The 12708-nt window shown below is 38.3% G+C and overlaps 1 protein-coding gene across 6 annotated transcripts in view; it reads right to left on the minus strand.

The window, feature by feature from the left end:
- Nucleotides 1-12708, minus strand: part of RTN3 (reticulon 3) — a 56101-nt gene that overhangs the window by 31761 nt on the left and 11632 nt on the right. Inside the window, exons 3-4 of one of the 6 annotated variants that reach the window (XM_028164554.2) lie at nt 3600-4070; nt 1728-3059 (exon numbers count right to left, since the gene is read on the minus strand). The exons of 2 other annotated variants lie outside the window; for them this stretch is intronic. In XM_028164554.2, coding sequence (XP_028020355.2) covers nt 1728-3059; nt 3600-4070 — 1803 coding nt within the window. Of the gene's footprint in view, nt 1-1727; nt 4071-12708 lie in introns of all 6 variants that reach the window. 3 more of the 6 variants (XM_028164553.2, XM_007174357.3, XM_007174355.3) reach the window with 3 other exon arrangements.

A 12708-nucleotide genomic window follows, 5' to 3' on the forward strand; every position in this document is an offset into this window, starting at 1 on the left:
TCCTCACTTTACAACTGAGGTCCCAAAAGGTGATTAATGTAATTGTTTAAAGTCACACTTCTAGGCTCTGTAAAGCAACAATAATTCAGCTCTCTTTTATCCAAGTTCAACAATCTTCAATTACTAGAGTATAACAGCTATCCGTAACTGCCATTTCAAATTTTTGAGTTTATAAAAAAGCCTCGATGTTTTCACTGATAATTATTAACAATTCATTCACTAACAAATAATTATCCAGTACCTACTATATGCCAGGTCCTGTACTTGGTGCTAAATGAATATTCACTATATACTAGGCCCTGCATTACCTGCATTTTCACATGTAACCCTCTCACTATTATTATAATGTAAGCACCGTTATTATCTCTATTTTAAGGATTAAAATTTAGTAAAATTAAATAATCTGCCCATGGTCTTCAGTAAGGAAATGTCTTTATAAAAAGTAAACAGTGCCTTTCTGCTGCAGGCACTAAGGTTAGCAGCCATGGCTCTGCAGCAGCCCATGGCTATGGGCATCAAGGTGACCCAGAACGTGAGCAAGGAAGATGACCCACAGATGCCAGCAGGGCACCTTACCAACCAAAGCAAGTTAGTGAGGGACAAGCTCTGAGAGGCGTGGGGCTTCACTCCTTACAAGGAGTGGCCCTGCAGGAGGAGCTGGGCAGTGTTCTGGATACTATGAGGAGAGGAAAGTGGCTGCTAAGGACTGAGCCTCCCTCCTTACTCTGCATAATAAAACCTTTACAGAAAAAAAAAAAAGGTAAATGGTATAATCTCACTTATAAATTTATCCTAACAAAAATCTCATTTTTGTTTTAAATATTATAACTCTGCATATGATTTCATTTGAAAGAAGGGATCTATTGTTTAAAAAGTTTGGAAAATCAGAGTCCTACATAGCACCTAACACTGACCATACAGTAAATGCAGAACTTGGTATCAGATTAGAGGTTGGGGGTCACTTTTGGAGGGTTTTATATATCCTTTTTTTCATTACACTTTCTAAGACACCAGAACAGAGAGCATTTGAAATAATTTAACTGAAGGCCAACCGCTAGGAAAGTAATCACTCAAATAAATAGAAGACAAGGGGAAGGGCTTCTAGTACCATATACTGGGTTTTGGCCTAAAGCACGATAAACAAGGTCCAAAGTAGAAGAATGCATGAGTTCTCTTAAGTATTACTCACAAAGTTGTACTACGATACTGGTTACCTACTTTCAGAGCATAAAATCTCTGTGGTGTAAGATCAAATTAATTAAAAGTTTCATTTACTATCTTCCCAGCAGGGATTCCTTTATCTTTGATTGCTAAATAGATTTTCCAAGGCCCATAGCAAAAAACCCAAGTGCCAAGCAGTGCTACTATTACGGAGATTTAAAAATAAGCTTTGTAAATAAATAAGAGCCTAGCGATATTCTTAAAAGCAGCAATCTCCCCTAGGGCCAACGTATAAGGAAAGGAGAACCTTGAAAAAACTGGACCATAAAATTTTTTCTTTAGGAGAATATTAATTTTAACAAGTAGTCTACTGCTTTGGAAAATATTTGTATAAGAAAACCAAATCAAGCAACCATTAAAAAAAATCTACCTTTCCCCATTTTACTGTATATTTTTATTCTAGCTATAATTTTGGTGATATAAATCAGAGACTAAAAAAATAGCACTCTAAATAATCAATCATAGCAGAATTAACCACATGCAGTATTTCTAATGTAAACAGTTACCTGAGAATTCTGTCAGAAGTCTTGCTAGGACATCCTTGTTTACCAGTTCAGTCTTGCTAAGGCTGGAAGTGGTATCTACCCTAGTAGCTTCTTTGGTAATAGTGGGCTTCTTGGAAATCCCGAGATCAGATCCAGTCTTGACATCTTTGTGTTCTAGGACATCATAGGATCTCTGTGGCCAAGATTCTGGAGCAAATGTTAAAGTCTGCTTGAGTGTTTCTTCGGGATATTCTACTTTATCCTGTGCAGAAGCGGACTTCTCAACCTTCCTTTCACTCAATTCTCTCAGTGCTCTGATTGTGAGCTGTTCCTGCTCTAAGTCAAGAGATGCCACTGGGGTACCCTGGGTAGGGAAAACATCCAGAAGCTCACTCCTATCTGTTTCTTTGCTTTGTTCACTGTATTTGCCTTCTATGTTTTCAATTTCAGAACCACCTGACTCACTTTCATGTAAAACATCTACCGGAAGAGTTGTTTTAAAGTCCTTAGTTTTCTCTGATGTTGCTTCGAAGGTATTTCCTTCACCTTTACCTACTATTCCTTTCTCTCTGGTTTCTGTAAAGGCTGCTATCAGGTCCTCTGGGGAAGAATCATCTGTATCTTTAACACTTTTTTCATGCAATGACTCCAAATAGGCAGAGGTTGTCACATTTCGTGAGAATTCTGTCTTATCATTAAAAACCTTTGGAGATGCTTCTGAAGGAAGTTTGGGGTTCTCAGCTGCAACAAGCTTTTCAGGAGCAACTACACTCATACCATCTGACTGCTTCACATCTTCTGACGTGACGTTCATATTAGGTACTTGTGAACATTCTGCCTCACCAGCTGGACTCCTTCCAAGAACATCAGGCCAAACTTGTCGTGGCACAGAGTCACTGATGGACCCGTCAAAGTTTCCAGATGTTTTGTCTTCCCTACTACAATCAAGAATCTCTTCGATTGCTCTTTCATCTGTTTTTACAACAGCACTTGGGATGGAAACAGGTTTTTCGGCCTGAATTTTGTTGCTCTCAAATGAAGTATCTGCTGTGATGTCCTCTATCACCGTGTCATCAGACTCACCAGAACTACCAGCCTCTGTCACTTCTCCCAACACAGAGGTCTGCCAGTTCATTGCACCTTTCAGGTGGCCATCAGGTAAAACCACTTTCACTGTGGCCACTCCAGAACCAAGAGAGACACATTTCTCAAATGGAGATCCAGGTAACTCTGAAAGTGTGTCATCTCTTTTCTGCACATTGCCTCGCACACCTTTGATACTGATTTCCTGTGTAGAGTTGAGACGGTCTGGCATAGCATTTTCCTGTGGGAGAGATGTTTCTGCCCAATCACCTGTTGATTTAGGGATAGTAGTGCTCCCATTAATAGAACATACAGGAATTTTCTGATGAGTGTTACTTTTAAGACTTACAACTGGAATTTCTGAAATATATTCACCCATGTCAGGTCCTGCAGCTTTTGTGATGTAGTCAGATTTATCACTCTGCTGTTTTACTTGGGGAACCAAATCCCAAGTCAATATTTCATTAGTAAAGTTATGCATATCATTTACACATCTAGATACCTCCTCCAATGCTGCAGTTGTGTGTGAAAACTGCCTAGTGAGCAAGGCAGAAGCTGGGGAACGCCCTGTTTCTTTATTTCTCAGTGGAAATACTTTGTCATTAGACTCAGAAATGTCTGCAGGTGATTCTCTATCAGTGTGCACTGCCCAGCTACCAAAATCATTTATGTTTTCCTTATATGCGTCTTTAAATTCTCTGTCAAATGCTGCTTTGTCAATAATAACTTCAAATGGTGATTCAGGGGAATCCTTTTCCATAATACCACTTCCTGAAACTTCAGAGGGGGACAAGGAATACGTACAAATACCTTCTGCTTTATACTGCTCGGTGGGTGGCTTCTGGGCTGTTAGCAAAGTGAATTTGTCATCTGCATCCAAGGCAGTTCTATCTTCCCTACTTGGTACCTCATTTGGGTTCTTGGACTCTTGATCTTTATTTATCTGCTGTTGCATTTGACCAACTTCCTTTGAGAGAAAAGCAGGATGATCTGGGAAACTGTCTGGAATGGAAGGACGGTTACAGTGAACTCCTTCTGCAACAGAAACTGGGGAGTCTGCTATGTCTTTACTGGTCTCCTGAGGCTTTTCCATCTTTTTCACATCTAGAAGAGCCAAGCAGTCTTTTCTTTCTTTGGCTAAAATAGGCTGGCTGCCTAACACTTTGCTTGTTTCTCCATGTAGTATTGTAAGGTCAGTATTATATATTTCAGAAGATGAACAAAAGAAGGAAGTCATAATTTCTGAAGGTGGCTCATCAGAGCAAAGAGAGCTCAATCCCTCTATGGTCAGAATTTCAAAGAAAAAACAATTGTTTACCAGGTACAATTACACATTAGCTGGTCAGGCCAAGCAGCATGCTTTTTATTTTTAAATTCGTATATATACACACAGGATGTATATATACACACACATAGATATATAACAAAACAATGATCAACAGTTATCCTATAAGACATGCATAAAATTGTCAGCAGTGAAACAGAAAAGGCTTATCATGCCACAAATTGCAAAAGACAAAAAATTTTCAAGACAAAATACTTTTCAATTTACTTTTTCCCTTTAATGGTAAAGCATGAAGAAGGGTATAATAAGATGGATAATCTGGGGAAGTGTTTTTCCTTTGGTATTTGGTATAGCTATTCAACAGAAACAATGTAATCCATATAAAACAAACAACTTGATATTATGAAGTACTGATATGCTCTCATCTGTAGGGGGAACAATTCAGGACACACACCTTCTATAAAACCACTGTTAGAGTATGACAGTCTGAAAAGGAAAAAAAGAAGTGACCAGAGTTCCCCCCCACCCCCAGAGATATAGCAGACCCCTCCTAAGCCTAAAAATCAGACTAGAAGTAGTCTATTCCATCCACAGGGAAGATGGGCCTCAGGTACAGATGGCCTCAATGTCGTAAACTAAAGGGCACTGAAAAGGTTGGTCTGTTCCAAAATCTCTTGCACCACCTTGCCAATTCCAACAAAACTGAACTGTGTAAATTGGTTTCCTTTATGAAGAAGAGTAAACTTCAGAAATCCTTTTAAAGCAGAAAATATCTCCCTAAAAGCAATACAATAATTAAGTCTTAACAGTTTTTAATATCATAGTAGCCACTGATTCACCACACTGTTTTCCAACTAACCAATCTAGAAAGTTTTTACTGGGGAAAAGCTCAAAACAACTGTCCCAAGGGCAGGCACTATCTTTCTTACACACTGTTGTATCTCTGGAGTTGGAACAAAGTAGGTCCTAAATAAATAGTTCCAAATGAATGAATCAAAGATTCAGCTTGGTCAGATGAGACCTAAGTAGGCTCAGGACAGCAATGCCTTCCTTGAGTGTGAATGAGTATTTGGGAAGATGTGAAAGAGAAAAAGCTTTGGGATTATTTTTACTCAGCTTATGTTCTTTTTCAGTGAGAAGCTGAATAATAACCAGACAAAAGCAAAATTATGATTTATTCAAAACCATTTTATAAAGATGAAAAGAAATAATATCTTATTGCAAGAAATAAAATTCTACTATTATAAAAATGTTTCCAAATGCCAGATAAAGTTCCCCTATTTTAACACATCACTGAAATCTGATGTAATAGGATCTCTGACTTTTAGAACAGTGTAACTGTAATCATCGGAGGCGGGGGTGGCAGGGGAGGGAAAGTCTTTGTAAACTGAGGAAAAATAAAGTTTGGTGGTACAAACTGTACCAGTGAGACAGAAGTAAGCTGTAATTCATATTTAGTTCTAATGCAGTAAACGTGGCTTGCATCTATCACTGTATAGTATGGCTACTCAGCAAGATTGGATTAAGGATAAATGAAGCTCACCACTGTAGGTTAAAATGTTTTAAAAAACCTGAAATTTAAAGAACTATGGCCTACATTTAAATCAGAAATATTCCACAGGGCTTCCCTGGCGGCACAGGGGTTAAGAATCCGCCTGCCAATGCAGGGGACATGGGTTCAAGCCCTGGTCCAGGAAGGTCCCACATGCTGCGGAGCAACTAAGCCCGTGTGCCACAACTACTGAGCCTGCGCTCTAGAGCCCGCAAGCCACAACTACTGAACCCATGTGCCACAACTACTGAAGCCCGTGCACCTAGAGCCCATGCTCCACAACAAGAAGAAGCGACCGCAATGAGAAGCCTGTGGACCACAACTAAGAGTAGCCCCCGCTCACCGCAACTGGAGAAAGCCTGCGCACAGCAACAAAGACCCAACGCGGCCAAAATTTAAAAACAAACAAACAAATAGGAATGGAACCTTGACGTGAGCAAAACTGACTCCACTTCAGAGGGAAGGCTCAGCTTATGTTTTATAGAGACTGAGATTTCAGAAGATTTAGACCTGTCATTTTACAGAAACAACTGGACAAAATGAATTAGTAATAATGCATTAGTAATTACTGAGTGCCATTATCACGTGCCTGACACTGTTTTAGAAACTAGATTAAAAGCAGTGAACAACACAGAAAAAAATCCTTGCCTTTGTGGAGCTTACAATACAGAGCGGGAGACAGAAAATAAGCAAAATCAATAAGTAAAATGATGATGATGTGGAGGTGGATTCGATTAAATGAAAAAGACAGCAACCTACATTGAATGCTAGTGAAAGAATGCACACAGTACTACAAACCAAAAAAGCAAGGTAGGGAGTTCCCTGGCGGTCCAGTGGTTAGGACTTGGTGCTTTCACTGCCGTGGGCCCTGGTCAGGCAACTAAGATCCCGCAAGCCACACAGTGCGGCCAAAAAAAAAAAGCATGGTAGAAATGTTTTGCTTTGTCAGGACACAAACTTTTCCGTTTTCTAAGCCTTGTTTCTTTTCTAACTTCCTTGAACTCTTTTTTTTTTTTTTTAAGGATTTTTTTGATGTGGACCATTTAAAAAATCTTTATTGAATTTGTTACAATATTGCTTCTGTTTTATGTTTTGGTTTTTTGGCTGAGAGGTATGTGGGATCTTAGCTCCCCGACAAGGGATTGAACCCGCACCCCCTGCAATGAAAGGTGAAGTCTTAACCAATGGACCACCAGGGAAGTCCCTCCTTGAACTCTTAATACTCCAAAAGTTTCGAGTTAGGTATATAATAATCTGAGGTAAAGCTAGAAGATTAGGTTAGAAATCGTATTCTCAGAATAACAAGTTCTGTACTGAATGCCATGACTGCTTGACAGACTTCAAACATTTTACTGAAGATCTGTCAATATGATGTAACTATTATATATACAAAAGAACTTTAATCATGTTCCCTAACAATTTTGTGACCTAATACTTGCAGTGGATAGTGTTTTCAGGGCACAGGTTTAGGGGGTAAACAGAGTATGATGTCGCATTCATTCCTCAGTGATTGTTAGATGCAGATATTAGCTCTCATGATTGTCAATCAAGGTTTCCCACATGTAGCAAAATAAGTTAGCATCTTCATCTTTGTTTTAATTTTAATAATTATCTTGTTTAGAATTTCAGCAAATGGAAAGAAGTTTATTTGGCTAGTTGAAACCCTCACAAACTTGAACAGAGCTGACTTGTACAAAGACAATGGAAAAAACTGGTCTGGAAGTAAAGAACTTATAATGGCATGAAAACATTAAATAAAACAAAGACCAGAATCTAATAAGCCTTTAGAAACTAAGCTCCCATAAGTAAAGACTCTTCCAATTAGTCAGTATGACACTTTAATAGTCATTAGTGTTGTCAAAGTCAGTACCTGGCAAAACAGCAGAAAACTCCAGGGAGTTTGAAAGATGTTAGTTTTTAAAAATACTATACACTGCAAAACTGCCTGATGGAATAACTGGATTATCTTACATCTCAGAAAATGTCTACTACCTTTCCTTTTTCAAAACATCCAGTCCTTCACATGCACTGCAAGATATTTTCAACATTACTCAAAACAAATGTCTGTCAAAAATCTCATTATGAATATTTTCTAGATTAGTTATTTGCTATAATGCAATTTAATGTGCACATTCATTTTCAAAAAGTCTAATTACTTAAAAATATAGCATTATTCTAATTATACAAGCAAGAGTTACACATCTAATAGATTTGTCAAAAAGGGAATCAATATATGGTAAGAGATGAAAAATGTTATAACCCCGCAACGATCATGAGAATGTTCCCAAATGTATTCAGTACTGAGCTCCTTGCTTACTCAATTTCTTCTTAAACTCTAAATATTCAGAAGTCTCCATTTATGTATATTATCTTAAATAAGACTAGGAATTTAAGCTGGCAGTCATATTCTAAATTTCTAGACCACTCCCAAACCAAAAATTCCTATTAAAAGATGCAAAATCCAGTCTTCCCTGGTGGCGCAGTGGTTAAGAATCCGCCTGCCCACTATTTACAGTAGCCAGGTCATGGAAGCAACCTAAATGCCCATCAACAGATGAATGGATAAAGAAGCTGTGGTACATATATACAATGGAATATTACTCAGCCATAAAAAGGAACAAAATTGAGTCATTTGTTGAGACGTGGATGGATCTAGAGACTGTCATACAGAGTGAAGTAAGTCAGAAAGAGAAAAACAAATATCGTATATTAACACATGTATGTGGAACCTAGAAAAATGGTACAGATGAGCCGGTTTGCAGGGCAGAAGTTGAGACACAGATGTAGAGAACAGACATATGGACACCAAGGGGGGAAAACTGCGGTGGGGTGGGGATGGTGGTGTGCTGAATTGGGCGATTGGGATTGACATGTATACACTGATGTGTATAAAACTGATGACTAATAAGAACCTGCAGTATAAAAAAAAAACCAAACAAACAAAGCAACTTAAAAAAAAAAAAAAGAATCCGCCTGCCAATGCAGGGGACATGGGTTCAAGCGCTGGTCCGGGAAGATCCCACATGCCGCCGAGCAACTAAGCCCGTGCGCCACAACTACTGAGCCTGTGCTCTAGAGCCTGCGAGCCACAACTACTGAGCCTGTGTGCCACAACTACTGAAGCCCGCACGCCTAGAGCCCACGCTCTGCAACAAGAGAAGCCACTGCAATGAGAAGCCCACACACCACAACAAAGAGCACCCCCCGCCCCCCGCTCGCTGCAGCTAGAGAAAGCCCACACGCAGCAACGAAGACGCAATGCAGCCAAAAAAAAAAAAAAAACCAAACCAAAAAGATGCAAAATCCTTTCATCACACTTACTAATCGTGTGGCCTTAATCTCAGTTCCTTAATCTTAAAGTTGCTTAATCTCATCTGAAAATTGAAAATTGGGATACTAAAGCACCTAACTTGAGAACTGCTGTGAGGATTAAATGAGTTAATACATGTGAAGTGCTTAGAACAGGATCTGGCACTTAATAAATCTTCAAAGAATGTCCCCAAACACCATATTCTCCAAAAAGTATCTCCTAACATAGAGACTCCAGACCATATGCCTTTTTGTTTGGGGAGAGAAAAAAGGCATAGTGCCAAATCACAACCACCTTCACGTGGTATAAAATAAAGAAAATCCTCATTTAGCGTTTTAGACACTTCCCTCCAACCAGCCATAAATAAAAGGAAGTAATTTAAAGAGCTTTTATCTACTTCAAAATTTGGGGTGATGAAACTTCTGAATCATCTAGTACAAACCAAATGCCTATGACATTCCAAGAATTGTGCAAAGTACTATGTGGATAAAGACATTTAGTACAACCCAACATATAAAAAATTATAAGTCAATGCTGAAAGATAAAAGAACTTTTCCTTAACAAAATGTTTCAGCAAATGATCTTTACTATCATCAAAGTATATTTTAGTTCAACGTACAACTAGCTGAACAATTTAACAACCTCGTATAAAAATAGCCCTTGGCACCATCTTTTATAGTCCTTTTCAAACTTTAGAACAACTACTAGTACTTCATGGGCTCTATCTCTCTGACTGAGTAGGATGGAGCTCAGGAATCTGCATTACAAGTTTGCCAGTAATGAACCCTGCTTGGGAACCACAGCTTTACAGCGTTTTATTAGTTTTTGAGGGGTAGAAGAGCCAAGCTGTACTTCAGAACTTTAGCCCTGTAAAAATTCCACGGGCGGAGAGATTGACACTCTTCACTCTCACTCACCACAGATTCTCTTTGTCCAGGAGCACAACTTACAGGTTAGTAGGGCATGGGGCAGGGGTGATCCTTTTGTGCCTGCTTTAAATACTTCCATATACTAATTTTAAAGTACAGTAACTTGAGGGAATTCCCTGGCGGTCCAGTGGTTAAGACTCGGCACTTTCACTGCCGTGGGCCTGGGTTCCATCCCTGGTCGGGGAACTAAAATCCCACAAGCGTGGCAAAAAACAAACAAAACAAAACAAACAAAAAACACCCTTCTCTTTACTTTGTTTCTTATTCCCCAAACTGTCTTTTAGAAAAAGGTTTAGTACTTTTTTATTCAAGTGTTTTATAACTTAATAATGAAAACACAATGTGATCTAGAAACAAGTAAGCAATAATGAATGTTATATGAGACTTCTTCCTTAAAAGAGTGAATAACTTAGAATTATGCTATACTGGAGTTACCATTTGGTTACTACCCCCCCTCAGGAAATTCATTTCTTTTAACTCAAAGGATACCTGTAACAAGGAAAAAGCGTACACATCAGTGAAGAAAGGGTGCCAGCCTATAGTAAACCACTAAGTTACTTTTTCACGTACACACTATGCATATTCATACAAGGGAGGCTTGAAATAGTCAGGTATAGGTTTTTCTACACTTGAATTTTCTCATGTTCACAAAACAAGAGGGAAAGACAAATTATCGTGCAAAACAGTATCAGCAACTTTCAGCCAAAGCATCAAAATAGGAAGTTAGCCAGCAGACACTTTGCAGCCAAGCTAGATCCTAAACAAAAAGTCTCTTTTGTACAAAGAAAAATGTTTTGCTTTTGTTTAAAAAAAGGCTGTAACTGGCATATTTTTTCTCCTCAACGCTTGCCCCAAAGCTCAGTGCTTAACTTCCTATTCCAGATGCCTACTGCATTACTCAAACTGAACGCAAATATTCATTACTGCAAATGTACTTCCAATTCTACATGGTGGGTAGATCCTCTCTTTCTAATCTTATTTTCACCCACTTTTCTTCCAATGTTTTCTAAAGAAAACTGTAGTATTTTCCAGCCTCCACTTTTTATCAAAGATTTCAAAAGTAGAAACCAAATTTCAGTTTGATTTTGTGTCTGATGGAGTACATCCCCCAGATGATACTAAATTACATCACTAATAGCAATAATATGGTTAAAATAGTAATTTCTGCCTCTTCTGCTCTCATGATTTTAACATTAACCTCAAAATGACATCTCTAAAAATACCTGTAAACCCTAAAATACAACTAATATATCATCTTTACTGTAGGTAGTGGTTATGCGCATGGACGGTGGAGTCCTAGGTGTGTCACTTACTGCATGACCTTGAGCAAGTTATTTCACCATTTTAAACCCCAGTTTCCTCAATTAGTAAAAGAGGCAGTACCTTTCCTCCATAAAATTGGCTGTGAGGATTAAATGAGATGATTCACATAAAGTACTGAGCACAGTAAAAGCTCGGGAAAAAAAAAAATTGGCCACATACCACATCTATACCTCTGTTAATATCCTTATTTAACAGTACAGGAAAACATCATTAAAATTTACTCCCCTATTTTGAGATGCTTGGGCATTAAGCTGAAATTAAACTCTGCTTGATGAGAAAAAAGGACTCAATAAGCAAAAGACTGCAAAGCACCTACTCAGGAGTACAACTTATTTAAGAAGGAACTGATTATTCCATTGATATTCTCATCACAAATCTATTCGTTAGTTTTCAAAAAGCTTAATTTACTAGCTTAAGTAGCTATATACTTCAAGGTAGTACAATTTAATAAAGATTACATAATTTCCTTTTGAAAGATTTAACTGCCCTTTCTTCTCAGTCCAAATTAATGACAACTTTGGGAATTCCCTGGCAGTCCAGTGGTTAGGACTCAGCACTTTCACTGCGGTGGGCCTGGGTTCAATCCCTGGTTGGGGAATTTAAGATTCCACAAGCCGCAAGCTGTGGCCAAAAAAAAGACAACTTTTAGTACATGCATCTCCTTAAAGCCCAATAATGATAAGTATATATTTCAGGATTAAAAATGTCATTCTTAAATATGAAAATGTCCTATTTAATTACTGCTACATATTGCTTGATATGGTTTAGATATATAAAAGTAAGGCACAATCCTCCAAGGCTAAATGGCTAAGGGATATGGAAGCCAGAGACAGATTAGTTGGGTTAGTGCCAATGATGGACTCAAGGTACCTGCTGGTGACAGTCACTCTGAAAGGCCTGCGGTTGGGTGGAACTGGTCCTAGCTATTCTCTCCAGGGGTTTTAATCCAGTTAACCAAGTATACCAACAACTTCCTTTCCCTTAAGTTTTATTAAGGCAGACTAGAAGCTACCAGACTTGGCTACCTTAGAACACACCTAATCACCTGCCAAGGAGTGCCCTCAAAAAACTGAATAGGCTGATCTCTAGACCTGCCCATGAAGTAGAGCACCAACTGGGTTGCTTTTCCATTATGTTTTTTGCAGGAGAAAATGTTGGTAATAGTGGCTACACTGGAACACCTTCAGGGATATGACATTTTTAAATGCTTCTTTACCATGCAATACCCTTTTAACAATAACACTATCCTGAATCTGCACTGGTCAAAATAACTATAAGAAAAAGGAAGAATGACAAATCTATTTTAACAAACTCTCATACTCACTGAAACTGAAGACTACTTAAACATTTTTAATTACAAAAATCCTCTTTATTTACCTCCATTTTACCTGAGTGTATATGTAATTTCTCCTAACAGGGATTAAAGTAATTTTTTAAACTATGACACTTATCTTTCTCAACATTCTATACATTAGGTATGTTGTGCTTAGGTTGTACTGTTACACTATTTAGGATATTAA

Source organism: Balaenoptera acutorostrata, chromosome 9 (genome assembly GCF_949987535.1).
Source record: "Balaenoptera acutorostrata chromosome 9, mBalAcu1.1, whole genome shotgun sequence".
In the NCBI taxonomy this organism is placed as follows: domain Eukaryota; kingdom Metazoa; phylum Chordata; class Mammalia; order Artiodactyla; family Balaenopteridae; genus Balaenoptera; species Balaenoptera acutorostrata.